This window comes from Chiloscyllium punctatum, chromosome 41 (genome assembly GCF_047496795.1).
Source record: "Chiloscyllium punctatum isolate Juve2018m chromosome 41, sChiPun1.3, whole genome shotgun sequence".
NCBI classification, from domain to species: domain Eukaryota; kingdom Metazoa; phylum Chordata; class Chondrichthyes; order Orectolobiformes; family Hemiscylliidae; genus Chiloscyllium; species Chiloscyllium punctatum.
In genome coordinates this window covers 38,838,052-38,855,026 of record NC_092779.1, presented here as the reverse complement: position 1 = coordinate 38,855,026, position 16,975 = coordinate 38,838,052, and the positions used below count along the sequence as shown (strand labels likewise).

The window sequence follows — 16,975 nt, the reverse complement described above, 5'->3', positions numbered from 1 at the left end:
TTTACTTGTTCAGCTGTCTTTTGTATGAATAGGGGTGAAAACAAAGGATTTTGAAGTTCACAGCACAGACCAATTAGATTAGTAGACCAAAATTAAACAACAAAGTGACTACGCTGTTAAAAATTACTAAGTCTTTTAGGATACAAACTGGTATCTGGAATTAATGGGATGGTTCTTCAAAAGGCTGGATCATTACCGTTGGTGTCAATTTTGAGCATCTTTGAAGCTTTGCGAATACATTGACTCTGCGTCATAATGAAAGACACATGTGAAACTTAATTTTCTTTGCTGTGGCAAACATTGGTTAGGCCATGGCTTGAATATTGTGTGTATAGGAGATATACCAAGATATTTTCCTCGAAGAATAGAGACAGAGAGGCTGACATTATTGATGTGTTTAAAATTATGATGGGCATTGAGATGGATAGGAGGGAATATTTGTTCTTGGTAGAAGCATCAATGAACTAGGGGGCATAGATTTAAAATATAAGGATCAGAAGGGATGCGATGAAAGGTTTTTTCTCCTGGAGAATGTTGGGACTCTCGAACTCACTGCCTGTAGGGTTGGTAGAGATGGAAACCCTCAGAATACTTAGGAATTACTTAGATGTAGGGGCGGCACGGTGGCTCAGTGCCTCACAGCACCAGGGTCCCAGGCTTAATTCCAGCCTCGGACAACTGTCTGTGTGGAGTTTGCACATTCTCCCAGTATGTGTGGGTTTCCTTCAGGTGCTCCGGTTTCCTCTCTCAGTCCAAAGATGTGCAGGTTAGGTGAATTGGCTATGCTAGATTGTCCATAGTGTTAGGTGCATTAGTCAGAGGGAAATGGGTGTGTGTGGGTTACCCTTCCGAAGGTCAATGTGGACTTGCTGGGCCAAAGGGCCTGTTTCCACACTGTAGGGAACTAATCTAATCTAAATGTGCATTTGTGATGCCAAGGCACACAGAGCTATGGGTCAAATGATGCAAATGGAATTGCAGTAGTTGAGCACTTGTTTTTGATTGATGCCCCCAGTCTTTGCTGCTTTTAAGGTCAATTTTGTTTGTGCCCCCAACTCTGTGCTGTAAGTCTCTAAGTTAGAACTTGTACACACTTCACATGCTATAACAGTAAGAAAATATTATCTTTATTAGACTGGATTTTAAATAAAAATGCGAAAGTTAACATTACAACTGCAATGAGGCACAGTAAACACACATTTTTGTTTAAGGCAAGAGCACTTAACTTTTAAGGTTTTAGCAAAGATTTGCAGCTCAGGTTGTGGATGCGGTTGTTGGTTTGCTAGTGGGGCTGGTGGGTTGTCATGAGGACATTTTGTCCCCATGCTCGGAAACATAATCAGTGAGACTTCTGTGAAGTGTTGTTGTTCTACTCTGCTTGATATTGATATGATCTGGCTTTGTCATTTCCGGCTTTGCTCTGGGGTCTGTTTCCACATGCTTGTTGATGGCATTCAGGTTGAATTCCCTTGCATGCATCTCTTTAGCTTGTCCTACGATGGTTATATTGTCCCTGTCTAATTGATGGCTCTCCTTGTCTCCATTTATTGAGACGAGGGAGAGTTGGTTGTGCAGTTTTGTTGCTAGCTGGTATTCATGTTTCCGGATTGTTAGTTTCCTGCTGGTCTGTCTGATGCAGTGTTTATGGCAAGGGATTTTGTATATTATGTTAGTCCTGCATGTTGTGGGTATGGGGTTGTTGTCCTTGTGAGTTGTTGATGTAGTGTAGCTGTGGGGATGGTGTGCTACTACAACTCACAGTAGTCGTAGGGGTCTGGTTGTCATTTCTAATATGTTCTTGATACAGATAGGGTGGCCAATGAATCAGGGCATACAGTGATCGCTTGGCATTGTCTGTCCACTAGGCATTGGGGTGGGGTATCCAATTTTTCTGAAGATCTTGTGTAGGGCGTTGTTCCTCAATTTTGTGTAGTTCTGGTGTGTTATAGCTCATTTAAATAATGTTCTGACACAGCTGTGTTTGTGGACGTTGGGGTGATTGCTATTGTAGTTAAGGATTTGGTCTTTGTGGGTCACCTGCGTATATAGTTTGGTTAGGAATTCACCGTTGGTCCCACATTCTCCTATGATGTCTAGGAATGGGAGTTGATTGTTGTTCTCCTTTTCTCTCATGAATTTGGTCCTGGTGAATATGTTGTTGATGAGATAGTGTGTTTCCTCCAAGTTAATGCATTTGATGATGACAAATGTGTTGTCCACAAATCTGATCCATAGCTTTGGTTGGATCAGGGGGAGGGCTGTGCGTTCCAGTCTTTGCATGACTGCTTCTGCTATGAATCCTGATATGGGTTATTTAAATACTTGACTGTGTAAGTCAAAGTGAAGTCTCGTACTGTGAGCGTATTGGCCTTGCTGGTGGTGTTTTTGGGTGTCTGTGTTTCCAGTTCTTCCAGTACTGGTATGAGTGTTTCTTTTGCTAGTGGTATGTTGGTGGAAGTAAGGTGACACAGTGGCTCATTGGTTAGCACTGCTGCCTCACAGTACCAGGGAACCGGGTTCGATACACAGACAGTCGCGCAAGGCTGGAAGAGTTTGCACATTCTCACTGTGTCTGTGTGGGTTTGCTCCGGTTTCCTCCCACAGTCCGAAGATGTGCTGCTCTGCATTCTCTCCTTTTGCTGGTTTCTCATTCATTTTCAGTTACCATTTTGTGCATAGTAATAAAGTCAAAAAGCAACTACCCTGTATTCTTTTTCTTTCCCATTCAATTTAAAATTTGAATAGATCAGTGAATAAAACTAACTTGATAAAATCAGAATGAATAAAATCTGTCACACTTCAAATAAGAGCTGTTGTCAAGTATAATTGAATTTCTTGTTTAATTTTCTGTTTTTCTACTGCACCTCCTTACTTGCAACTAACTATTTTACATTTGTAACCTGACACAGTGAAAGTTAACACAATGTAATTCACAAAACCATAGTTGATTGATTTGATGCGGAAAACCACTTCTGATTGTTTTTCTTTCCAGTACACAGCAACTCTCTTAGCAAAAAGGTGACAACTGAAACATAAAAGACAATAATTCTTCCACATCGAGAAATGTCATCACAGATGCTTTGGTCTTCATAGAAAAATGAATTGCAGAACTATCAGATTTTACAATTTTACACTTCACTATCATGAAATCTGTTAAAGCTACAAATTTGACAATTTCATTTCGCATTTCAAATTGACTGTAAGCTTCTAGGAATCTAGACAGTTAACATTTTAAAATCCTGGATTTGTGCTATGAGATGCACCCTGAGAAAGCAGTCTATTCAGATAATGTCAACATTTCACTGACATCCACAATCTCACTTTACAAAGACAAAAGCATGAAATGTCATGTGATCATCCACATACAACACCTGATTATATATAATTACACTACTGAGAAGTGTTCATTTGAAGCCTTTTCTTTCTCTTCTCTTTTGTTTCAACAGCCTTTTCGCTCTTGTACAGAATTTCTCGCTTTCTCTTTTGTGGTTGTTTCCCACCATCCAAAGTAGCTTCTTTTAATCTAACCTTCTTCTGTTTAGAAAGTTTAATGCTGGATTTGTCTCCTGCAACAAAAATATAGGGAAATAATTAGAAATGCACAGCAAACAGTCATGAAATATCAAATATTCAGTGACAGTAGCAGCCTATGCATCATTTACTGTAAGGCTTTGAAATTGTAGGTATAATGTTGATGATGAGATTACAATAAGCATAGATTAACATTCTGAATTCATATGTTTCATATACCACAATATTTTTTAAAAACACTCAACATTTTTCTATGGTTGTGGTAGTAATAAATCTTATGAGAAATGCTACAAGGAATTAGTTTCATTTGGAAATTATTTTTGTTAACAAAATTTAGGGGTAAAATGTACTACTCAAAGGTGGTAATAAAAATGCATAAACACCATATATACTAGAGTAACAGTTAATCTTATGTACCTGTCCCTTGGCCAAAAATCTTTCAGTTTTCAGACATTTAGTGTATAAATCAATCCTAGTTTGAAGGATTGTAGAACAATGGCCTGAATCTTATTTTTTTTGACCAAGACCGTTGTGACAGTTTAAGAGGGATTTCTGCCACAATATCTAGTTTTCTCACTGTATCATACCAAATCTGCCTCATTAACTACTTATCCTACTGCTATAGCTTTTATCACATCATATTCTGGTTCCATCTTACCATATGCTGTTCCTGCAACAACCTGCCACTCAGCAAGTGTCCCAGCACTTATTGACATTCCCCAAGCTCAGACCAGCTTTAAAAATCCATTGTGAATTCGGAGAAACACCATCATCTGGAGCTGCCCTGCACGGTTCTTGACACATGCCTTGGAATTCAACAAATGATTTGCGGACAGGGGCCTGCAAGTTCTGCTGGACAGGACGGTGCAAAGTTGGGACTTCCTCTTCCTCAGGAATGGAGGCCATGATCAGTGGTTGCTACTCAGGTTAAACCAATCTTATCTATTTGCAGGAATGTACTGCATTGTAAGGAGTTCAATGCCCACCTCCATTCCACCAGCTTAGGTGCCACCACCTTCTCTCTGATACATCACACTCATTCCATCTTTGCAATTGCACCCACCTCCCACCAAGATTCATACTTTATCACTCTCATTCCTGCAACATCTTAGCTCACTCACTCAGCAAATGCAACCCTACAGCACTACCTGGTCACACTCTCAGGACACATCCTCATCTTCAACAAATGCAACATTGCTACCCACTTTCACCTTACTGAACATCTATCTTTCTCTCTCGTTCCAGGAGAAAACCAGTTTCTATTAGGGCAGAAAGAGTCAAGAGGGGTCATTCACTGTCTAACATTCAGCTCCTCACCCCAAATGTTGTGAACATCATTCATCAGGCCACTCAAGCTGCTGACCATTTCCAAGCCCCTGAACTGGAACCAGAAGATAACTTACTGTGCTGGAATCCTTTGATTAAAGACAAATTCCCTTGATTTCACTGAAGCGCGGTGACAACCACGACAAGCATCCGCTGCACTAAATAGCAAAGCACGTCAGAAGTAATGGGGACGTCAGAAGTAAGGGGACAAAATGCAAAAAGGCAAGGCAGGAGTACCATGAGCATCCAGGTTAGCTTAGAATGAATGAAAATTATGACAGCAAGTGATCAGCCTCATAATATCTGGATTACACCCGGTGCTATGAGGTAGTGAGGGCAGGAATAAGAGGATAGAGCAGATGAATGTATGGATGAGGAGCTGGTGTATGGGAGAAGGATGCACATTTCTGGATCATTGGAAGCCGTTTTGGGGGAAGTGACCTGTTCAAGTAAGACGGTATGCACCTAAATTGGAAGGGGGCTAATATACTGGCAGGGAGATTTGCTAGAGCTGCTCGGGAAGATTTAAACTAGTAAGGTGAGGGAGATGGGGCACAGAGAGATAGTGAGGAAAGATTTCAATCTGAGACTGGTACAGTTGAGAAAAAAAGCTGAGTCAAACAGTCAGGGCAGGCAGGGACAAAGCAGAGAACAAGGTAGAACTGATAAATTAAATGCATTTATTTTGATACAAGAGGCCTAACAGGGAAGGCAGATGTACTCAAGGCATGGTTAGGAAGATGGGACTGGGATATCATAGCAATTGCAGAAACAAGGGAGGCAAGAGAGGAGGGGGATAAGGGATTTTTGATAAGGGATAGTATTATAGCTGTGCTGAGGGAGGATTTTCCCCAAAAAACATCCAGGGAAGTTATTTAGGTGTAACTGAGAAATAAGAAAGGAATGATCATCTTATTGGGATTGCATTATGGACCCCTAAATAGTCAGAGGGAAATTGAAAAACAAATTTGTAAGGAGATAGAACACAGAACAATACAGCGCAGAACAGGCCCTTCGGCCCTTGATGTTGCGCCGACTTGTGAACTATTCTCAGCTTGTCCCCGTACACTCTCCCAAAATCATCCATGTGCTTATCTAAAAATTGTTTAAATCTCCCTAATGTGGCTGAGTCAACTACATTGGCAGGTAGGGCATTCCACGTTCTTTATTAACACTCTCTGAGTAAAGAACCTGCCTCTGACATCTGTCTTAAATCGATCACCCTCAATTTGTAGTTATGCCCCCTCATACATGCTGACATCATCATCCTAGGAAAAAGACTTTCACTGTCTACCCTATCTAATCCTCTGATCATCTTGTATGTCTCTATCAAATCCTTTCTTCGCCTTCATCTTGCCAATGAGAACAGGTTCAAGTCTCTCAGTCTTTCCTCATAAGACCGTCCCTCCAGACTGGGCAATATCCTGGTAAATCTCCTCTGCACCTTTTCCAATGCTTCCATATCATTCCCGAAATATGGGGACCAGAACTGTGCACAATACTCCAAGTGTGGCTGCACCACCGTTTAGGATAGTGTAGGGGACGAGCTGAGAATAGTTCACAGGTCAGTGTAACATTGAGGGTCGAAGGGCCTGCTCTGCGCTGTAATGTTCTATGTTCTATAATAGGGTGGATATGGTCGGGGATTTTAAATTTCCAAACATAGACTGGGACTGCCATAGTGTTAAGGGCTTAGATGGACAGGAAATTGTTAAGTGCGTACAAGAAAATTTTCTGATTCAGTATGTTGATGTACCTACTACAGAAGTTGCAAAACTTACCTACTCTTCGGAAATAAGGCAGGACAGGTGACTGAGGTGTCAGTGGGGGAGCACTTTGGGGCCAGCGACCATAATTCTATAAGTTTTAAAATAGTGATAGAAAAGGGTAGACCAGATCTAAAAGTTGAAGTTCTATGGCTCAGAGGTTAGCCTCACAGCACAAGGGACCCGGGTTCAATTCCAGCCTCAGGCGACTGTCTGTGTGTAGTTTGCACATTCTCCCCGTGTCTGCATGGATTTCCTCCGGGTGCTCTGGTTTCCTCCCACAATCCGAAGATGTGTAGATTAGGTGAATTGGCCATGCTAAAATGCCCATAGTATTAGGTGCATTAGTCAGGGGTAAATAGGGGGAATGGGTCTGGATGGGTTACTCTTCGCAGGGCCGGTGTGGACTTGTTGGGCCGAATGGCCTGTTTCCATACTGTAGGGAATCCAATCTAAATTGGAGGAAGGCCAATTTTGATGGTTTTAGGCAAGAACTTACAAAAGCTGATTGGGTGCAGATGTTTGCAGGGAAAGGGTCGGCTGGAAAATGGGAAGCCTTCAGAAATGAGATAATGAGAGTCCAGAAAAAGTATATTCCTGTTAGGGTGAAAGGAAAGTCTGGTAGGTATAGGGAATGCTGGATGACTAAAGAAATTCAGGGTTTGGTTAAGAAAAAGAAGGAAGCATATGTCAGGTATAGACAGGATAGAACAAAGGGTTTTTATAAATACATTAAGGACAAAAGGGTAACTAGAGAAAGAATAGAACCCCTCAAAGATCAGCAAGGTGGCCTTTGTGTGGAGCCACAGGAGATGGGGCAGATACTAAATGAGTATTTTGCATCAGTATTTACTGTGGAAAAGGACATGGAAGATATAGAATGTAGGGAAATAGATGGTGACATCTTGAAAAATGTCCCTATTACAGAGAGGATGTCATGAAATGCATAAAAGTGGATAAATCCCCAGCTCCTGATCAGGTGTACCCTAGAACTTTGTGTGAAGCTAGGGAAGTGATTACTGGACCTCTTACTGAGATATTGGGATTCTTGATTGTCACAGGTGAGGTGCCGGAAAACTGGAGGTTGGTGAACGTGGTGCCACTGTTTAAGAAGGGTGGTAAGAACAAGTCAGTGAGCCTGACGTCGGTGGTGGGCAAGTTGCAGGTGGAAGTCCTGAGGGACAGAATGTACATATATTTGGAAAGGCAAGGACTGATTAGGGATAGTCATGTCATGGGAAATCATGTCTCACAAACTTGACTGAGTTTTTTGAAGCAACAAGGAGGATTGATGAGGGCAGAGCAGTAGATGTGGACTTCAGTGAGGCCTTTGACAAGGGTCCCCATGGGAGACTAGTGAGCAAGGTCAGATCTCATGGACTACAGGGAGAACTAGCCATTTGGATACGGAACTGGCTCAAAGGTAGAAGACAGAGAGCAGTGGTGAAGAGTTGTTTTTCAGACTGGTGGCCTGTGACCAGTGGAATGCCACAAGGATCAGTGCTGGATCCACGACTTTTCATTATTTATATAAATGACTTGGATGTCAGCATAAGAGGTATAGTTAGTAAGTTTGCAGATGACACCAAAATTGAGGTGTAGTGGACAGTGAAGAAGGTCACCTTAGATTACAACGGGATGTTGATCAGATGGGTCAATGGCCTGAGAAATAGCAGATGGAGTTTAATCTAGATAAATGTGAGGTGTTGCAATTTGGGAAAGCAAATCTTAGCAGGACTTATACACTTAATGGTAAGGTTCCAGGGAGTGTTGCTGAACAAAGCGACCTTGGAGTGCAAGTTCATAGCTCTTTGAACATAGAGACACAGGTAGATAGGATAGTGAAAAAGGCATTTGTTATGCTTTCCTTTATTGAGTATTGAGTATAGTGTATTGAGTATTGAGTCAGAGTATTGAGATCAGGAGTTGTGAGGTCATGTTGCGGCTGTACAGGAAATTGATTAGGTCACTGTTGGACTATTGTATGCAAATCTGGTCTCCTTCATATCGGAAAGATGTTATAAAGAACATAGAAAATTATAGCCCAGGAACAGGCCCTTCAGCCCTCCAAGCCCGAGCCAATCCAAATGTACTGTTAAACCTGTCAGTCAATTCCTAAGCACCTGTATCCCTCTGCTCCCCACCTACTCATGCATCTATCCAGACGCATCTTAAATGAATTTACCATGCCTGCCTCTACCACTTCTTCTGGCAACGCGTTCCAAACGCCCACCACCCTCTGTGTGAAGTACTTGCCACGTGTATCTCCCTTAAATTTTCCAACTCTCACCTTGAAAGCGTGACCTCTCATTATTGAATCCTTCACCCTGGGAAAACGTTGTCTCTATCCACCCTGTCTACACCCTTCATGATTTTGTAAACTCAATCAGGTCCCCCCTCAATCTCCTTTTTTCTAATGAAAATAAACCCAAACTACTCAACCTCTCTTCATAGCTAGCACCTTCCATACCAGGCAACATCCTCGTAAACCTTCTTTGCACCCTCTCCAAAGTGTCCACATCCTTTTGGTAATGTGGCGACCAGAAGTGTACACAGTGTTCTAAATGCAGCTGAACCAAAAGTCTTGTACAATTTTAACAAGACTTGTCAGCTCTTATACTCAATACCCCGTCCAATGAAAGCAAGCATACTATATGCCTTCTTGACCACTCTATCCACCTGTGCAGTAAACTTCAGGGTAAAATGGACCTGCACTCTCAGATCTCTCTGCCCAATTTTTCCCAAGGCTCTTCCATTCATTGTATAATTTGCTCTAGAATTAGTCTTGCCAAAATGCATCACCCCACATTTGTCTGGATTGAAAACCATCTGTCACTTTTCCGCCCAACTTTCCAGTCTATCTATATCCTCTTGTATTCTCTGACAGTCCCTTATGCTTTCTGCTACTCCACCAATCTTCATGTCTTCTGAAACTTGATCATACCAACAGTGCCCTCTTCCAGATCGTTTATGTATATTACAAACAATAGTGGCCCCCAACACTGACCCTTGTGGAACACTACTGGTCACCTTTCACCATTTTGAGAAACTCCCTTCAACTACTACTCTCTGTCTCCTGTTGCTCAACCAGTTCTTTATTCACCTAACTAGAACACCCTGCACACAATGCAACTTCACTTTTTCAATTAGTCTACCATGGGGAACCTTATCAAACACCTTACTAAAGTTCATGTATATGGTATCAACTGCCCTTCCTTCATCTAACAACTTGGTCACTTCCTCGAAGAACTCTACTAGGTTGGTAAGGCATGATCTCCTCCGCACAAAACCATGTTGCCTATCACAGATAAGCCCATTCTTTTCTAAATATAAAATAGATTTTATCCCTCAGTACCTTCTCCAGCAACTTTCCCACCATTGACGTCAGGCTTACTGGTGTGTAATTACGCTGAATATCCCCCCTACCCTTCTTGTACAGGGGGACAACATGAACAACCCTCCAGTCCTCCAGCACCTCACCTGTACTGTGAAACTTGAAAGGGTTTAGAAAAGATTTACAAAAGATGTTGCCAAGGTTGGAGGATGTGAGCTGTAGGGAAAGGTTGAATAGGCTAGGACTGTTTTCCCTGGAGCGTCAAAGGTTGAGGGGTGACCGTACACAGGTTTATAAAATCATGAGGGGCATGAATATAATAAATAGACAAAGTCTTTTCCCCAGGGTGGGGGAGTTCAGAACTAGAGGGCATAGGTGAGAGGGGAAGATATAAAAAAGACCTAAGGGGCAACCTTTTCACGTAGAGGGTGGTATGTGTATGGAATGAGCTGCCAGAGGAAGTGGTGGAGGCTAGTGCAATTGTAACATTTAAGAGGCATCTGGATGGGTATATGAACAGGAAGGGTTTGGAGGCATATGGGCCAGGTGCTGGCAGGTGGGACTAGATTGGGTTGGGATATCTGGTCCTCATGGATGAGTTGGACCAAAGGGTCTATTTCCGTGCTGTACATCTTTAGGACTCTATGACTCTATAATGTATTCTGGTTCAGACCATGAGCTGTGGCCCTAAGTGTAATGTCCTTTTTGCAATGTTACAATGATAATTGCTGATGCAGCCTGAATTACAGCACTGAAGTGTAGAAGTATACTAGAAGTGTACCAGGAGGGCTTTTAGAGGCTGGCACACGTCAGATACCAGTGCCTGTGGCCATGGTATGCATGTGGTTGGTGCCCATGGAGCACGTCTTGAAATGTTGGTGCCTTATGGCCAACATAGAAGTCCTTTGGATCAAGTGGCAAGCTGTACTCACTAAGTAGCCACTCTGATTTCCATGTCGTGAATGAGGATCTACTAATGGTCAAGAAGAGTGGGGATAAGGGGATCATTTTCAGGTTGGCATTATGTAACCAGTGGGTTTCCTCGGGGATCAGTGCTGCACTGCAACTATTTATGACATTTATTACTAACTTGGAAGAAAGAAACAAATGTACTACAACCAGATTTGCAAACAATGCAAAGACAGGTGGAAAGGCAAGTTGCAAGAGGGCTACAAATTGTCTAGAGAGATATTGATAAGTTAAGTGAGTGGGCAACAAGTTAGCAAATGGAGTATAAATGTGGGAAAATGTGAAGCTGTTCATTTTGGAAGGGTGATTAAAAGAACAGTATTATTTAAAGGGGAAAAAACTTCAGGAAGCTGCAACATAAAGGGACTTGGGGATACTTGTGCAGGAAAATAGGAAGTTAGCACACAGGTAAAGCAGATAATTGGGAAGGTTCATGGAAAGGTGAAAGTGAGGACTGCAGATCTGGAGATCAGAGCTGAAAAATGTGTTGCTGGAAAAGCGTAGCAGGTCAGGCATCATCCAAGGAGCAGGAGAATCGACGTTTCAGGCATAAGCCCTTCTTCAGATTCCTGAAGAAGGGCTTATGCCCAAAACGCGGATTCTCCTGCTCCTTGGATGCTGCCTGACCTCCTGTGCTTTTCCAGCAACACATTTTTCAGTAATGGAAAGGTGACCTTTACTTCAAGGGAATGAAGTGTAAGAATAAAAGAAGTCTCACTGTAACAGTACAAGGTGCTGGTGGGCCCACATCTGAAATACAGAGAGCAATTTTGGTCCCCTTATTAAAAGACAGATATCATTTCATTGGAGGTAGTCAGAGAATGGATCCCCAGTATGGAGGAATTTTCTTATGAGGAAAGGTTGAACAGGCTGGGATTCTGCTCACTGGAACTTAGAAGAATGTTAGATGATCTCATTGAAACAAGATTTTTAAGGTGCTTGACAGGGTAAACACTGAGGATGTTTCCTCTTGTGAAAGACTTGGATCAGAGGGCACAGTCATAGAATAAGGGGGCACCAATTTAAGACTGAAATGAGGAGGTTTTTCCTCTCTGACAGTTGAGTGTTTTTTGGAACTTGTTGTCATAGAGAGCTGTGGGGCAAGAGTCCTTGTGTATATTTAAGACTGAGATAGATTCTTGATCAGTAAGGAAATCAAGGGTTATGGGGAATATGCAGGAAAGTGGATGTGATTAATGTCAGATCAGCCATGATTCAATTGAATGGCAGAGCAGGCTCCAGGGATGAAATGGCCTATTCCGGTTCTTATTTCTTGTGGTCGAATTTTCTCAAGATTACTGAGGTGCATTGGGCCATTAACAAGGCATTCAACAAGCAACAATCAATTCTTCATAGTCAGAAACTCATTATTCCACTTGTCAAAAATATAAAAGATGGAACGAGATGCTCCCAATAGAGATTTGCCTCACTGGACTTCTTGATCCATTCAAACTGAACTAATACGTCATGCTGTGAACAAGCACAGCTTTTCCTAATTGCAAACAGAATATTTAAAAGAAAAAAAAATCAACATTTTATTTAAGCTGCTCAATCTGTGCACTTGATGAACCTTTTTCAACAGTGCATGCGAATGGCAGTGAAGGAAAAAGTAAAAGGTACTATGTGGTTAAACAAATCAGCTGTGCACTCCAAGGAAGATTAGATGATACATTCCTGACAGATGTTTTTTTTAAAGTAATCTATGACTCGAGACTCAGAGTTCACTATCCCAAGTATAAATTCAAACTGTTAATCAAAATTTAAATGCAGTGGACTCCCCACATACCTTCACACTGTGTTACTTGCTCTTCAGTCCTTTGTGCAATGCTTTGAGGAATTGACAGCCACACAGCTAGACAGGTCAGGCGGGCAGAAGTATTTACTTTACTCAGCAACACAGGACAACTCTGAATCTGAAATACAGAGACGGATATCAATTTCAGTGACAGATGAAAGGTCTTTACATCGGTATTCTTGCATGTCAACCCAGACATCAATTACTTCAACTTTCTGTTTCTTCAAATTCAAGAATGGTGTGACAGAAAAAGTTCACTGTAATATTCAATTTAACCACACCCTGTGGTAGCAGGTTTTGCATTCTCATCAGTCTTTCAGTAAAACATTCTCTTCTGAATTCCCTATAACATTGGCTGCCAACTCCCAATCCTTCACCCCCCAAGCTGTTCTGATCCTGTCTCACCTGTTCTTCTCCTGGGTTCCAAGCTGCATTTAAAATGGTGCATCATGCGCATATACCAATGTCAGCAAATACAGCCCTTATAAAATAGGACCTCGAAGATCAAAATCTCTGGATTCCTTTTAGTGCTCTTTCATGAAAGCACCTGGTTCTAAGGGGGTCCAGTCAATGTTAGAGAAGATAAAATCACCCACTCCAAGAACTCCATTGTTTTCAGATCTTTCCCTGACCTTCTTACATGCCTATTCCTCTTTCTCCTGCTGACTATTGTAAGGCCGATAGTATAATTTTAGCATCACGACTTATACTTTCTTTTTCTTCAGTTCCAAACATATTCCATCCACATTAGTGAAAAACAACCACCTAATTATTCTAATCCCATTTTGTGCAAGAGTTTCGCAGTGCTGAACCACTTCTGGAGCAATTCAGGCATTCATTAAGGACAGTTGGGAGCATTACCTTTGTAGGGAGTTCCATGAGTGTGGTTAGGAGGACTAGCACATGCAATCACATAGAAAATGCTGCACAGAAGCAGGTTATTTAATCCAACACTTCCACAATGGTATTTGTCTCATTAAGCCTCCTTGCATCTTTCCTCATAGAAATGCTCCTATGACACTAAAGTCGGTGGAATAGTGGACAGTTTGGAAGAGTGTTACAGATTGCAGGGGGACTTAGATAAACTGCATAATTGGGCTGAGAGGTGGAAAATGGATTTCAATGCAGCTAAATATGAGGTGATGCACTTTGGGAAGAATAACAAGAAAGCAGAGCACTGGGTCAATGGAAAGATTTTTGGTAGTGTGGATGTGCAGAGGGATCTTGCAGTCCTGGTACATAGATCCCTGAAAGTTGTCACCCAGGTTGATAGTGCTGTTAAGAAGGCATACGGTGTGTTAGGTTTCACTTGTAGAGGGATTACGTTCTGGAGCCACAATATTATGCTGCAACTATACAAAACACTAGTGCGGCCACACATGGAACATTGTGTACAGTTCTGGTTGCCATATTTCGGGAAGGATGTGAAAGCATTGGAAAAGGTGCAGAGGAGACTTACCAGGATGCTGCCTGGTCTGGAGGGAAGGTCTTATGTGGAAAGGCTGACAGACTTGGGTCTGTACTCATTGGAAAGAAGGCGGCTAAGAAGGGATTTGATAGAGACGTACAAGATGATCAAAGGATTAGATCGAGTAGATAGTGAAAGTCTTTTTCCTCGGATGATGGTGTCAGCTTGTACGAGGGGGAAAAACTACAAATTGAGGGGCTATAGATTTACGACAGATGTCAGAGGCAGGTTCTTTACGCAGAGAGTAGTAAGGGAATGGAATGCCCTACCTGCCAATGTAGTTAACTCAGCCACATTAGGGAGATTTAAACAGTCCTTGGATAAACACATAGATGATGATGGGATAGTGTAGAGGGACATACTGAGAATAGTTCACAGGTTGGCGCAACAGCGAGGGCCGAAGGGCCTGGTCTATGCTGTATTCTTCTCTGTTATAAATTTTGAGAGCTTCTGCTTCTACCATCCTAAAGCAGGCAGTGAATTCCAGATTCTCACTCAATTCCCTACTTCCCCATATCCTTTACTAGCTTCCCCTTAAACTATATCCATGTTATTCACTTCACTAAACTAACCTTTGGAGAAAGTAGTTGCTTTTTAATTCTCCATTAGATTTCTTCGCGACCAGGTTGTACTGATGGTCAAAAGTAAAATATAACCTAATAGAGTGAGCATGGGATAGTATTGGAGAAAACAACAGGAGGCCCCAGGAGAGGAGCCGGAATACTGAAGGATAGTCAATATGATATTAGACTAGAAAGGATCGAGGTTGGTTACGCACAGGTGTTATCAATTCTAGAAGTAGTGAAAGTAGACAAGTACCCTGGTCCGGATGGGATTTATTCGAGGATTCTCTGGGAAGCTAGGGAGGAGATAGCAGAGCCTTTGGCTTTGATATTTGAGTCGTCATTGTCTACAGGTTTAGTACCTGAGGACTGGACGATTGCAAATGTTGTGCCCTTGTTCAAGAAGGGCAGCAGAGATGACCCAGGTAATTATAGACCAGTGAGCCTTACTTCTGCTGTAGGGAATGTTTTGGAAAGGATTAGGAGAGATAAGGTTTATAATCATCTAGCAAGCAATAATTTGATTTCAGATAGTCAACATGGTTTCGTCAAGGGCAGGTCGGGTCTCACAAACCTCATTGAATTTTTTGAGAAGGTGACCAAGCATGTAGATGAGGGTAGGGCAATTGATGTGGTATACATGGACTTCAGTCAAGCCTTTGATAAGGTTCCACATGGTAAACTGTTGGAGAAAATGCAGAGGCATGGGATTGAGGGTGATTTAGCAGTTTGGATTAGAAACTGGCTTTCTGGAAGAAGGCAGCCTGGAGTCCGGTTACTAGTGGTGTGCCACAAGGTTCTGTTTTGGGACCACTGCTGTTTGTCATTTTTACAAATGACTTAGACGCAGGCATAGGTGGATGGGTTAGTAAATTTGCAGACGACACTAAAGTCGGTGGAGAAGTGGACAGTTTGGAAGAATGTTACAGGTTGCGGGGGACTTGGATAAACTGCAGAATTGGGCTGAGAGGTGGCAAATGTAGTTCAATGCAGCTAAATGTCAAGTGATGCACTTTGGGAAGAATAACAGGATGACAGAGTACTTGGTCAATGGAAAGATTCTTGGTAGTGTGGATGCGCAGAGGGATCTTGGAGTCCATGTGCATAGATCCCTGAAAGTTGCCACCCAGGTGGATAGTGCTGTTAAGAAGGCATACGGTGTGTTAGGTTTCATTGGTAGAGGGATTGAGTTCTGGAACCGCAATTTCATGCTGCAGCTATACAAAATGCTGGTGCGGCCACACTTGGAATATTGTGTACAGTTCTGGTCACCCCATTACAGAAAGAATGTGGAAGCATTGGAAAAGGTGCAGAGTAGATTTACCAGGATGTTGCCTGGTCTAGAGGGAAGGTCTTGTGAGGAAAGGCTGAGACACTTGGGTCTGTTCTCATTGGCAAGATGAAGGCGAAGAGGGGATTTGATAGAAACATACAAGATGATCAGAGGATTAGTTAGGGTAGATAGTGAAAGACTTTTTCCTAGGATGATGACGTCAGCTTGTACGAGAGGGCACAACTACAACTTGAGCGGTGATAGATTTAAGACAGATGTCAGAGGCAATTTCTTTAGGCAGAGAGTGGTAAAGGCGTGGAATGCCCTACCTGCTAAGGTAGTCAACTCAGCCACATTAGGGAGATTTACACAATCCTTAGATAAGCACATGGATGATGATGGGATAGTGTAGGGGTATGAGCTGAGAATAGTTCACAGGTCGGCGCAACATCGAGGGCCGAAGGGCCTGTTCTGCGCTGTATTGTTCTAATGTTCTATACAACTATTTAAAGAAGAAATTATTAAAGACCAGTCAGAATAACCTTGGTGAGGGAGAAACTATTGGAAGCAACCTGAGAGACAGAATTAATCTGCATTTAAACAGTCAGGGATTGATCAAGAAGAGTCAGTGTGGTTTTGTTAAGGGAACGTCTTGTCTGACCAGTATGATTTATTTTTTGAAGAGGTGACCAGGTGTGTAAATGAGGCCAATGCTTTGACATTATCTATTTGGACTTCGAGATACAAGTTAAGAGACAGAAAGTTCAGAGGAGATGTGAGGAAAATCGTTTTCACCCAGAGGGTTGTGGGAATCTAGAATTCACTGCCTGCTTAAGGGTGGACAAAGTTAAAAATCACAACACCAGGTTACAGTCTAACAGGTTTATTTGGAAGCACTAACTTTCATAGCACTGCTCCTTCATCAGGTAGCTTTGGGAGAGGATCTGAAG

At 42.2% G+C, this 16,975-nt stretch overlaps 1 protein-coding gene across 1 annotated transcript in view; it reads right to left on the bottom strand.

Annotated features, from left to right (window-relative positions):
* Window positions 1-2,821: 2,821 nt before the first annotated feature.
* Window positions 2,822-16,975, bottom strand: part of LOC140464989 (p21-activated protein kinase-interacting protein 1-like) — a 71,558-nt gene continuing 57,404 nt past the window's right edge. Inside the window, exons 9-10 of the mRNA XM_072560728.1 lie at window positions 12,713-12,839; window positions 2,822-3,566 (exon numbers count right to left, since the gene is read on the bottom strand). Of these exons, the coding sequence (XP_072416829.1) occupies window positions 3,391-3,566; window positions 12,713-12,839 (303 nt within the window). The 3' untranslated portion in view covers window positions 2,822-3,390. The remainder of the gene's footprint in view (window positions 3,567-12,712; window positions 12,840-16,975) is intronic.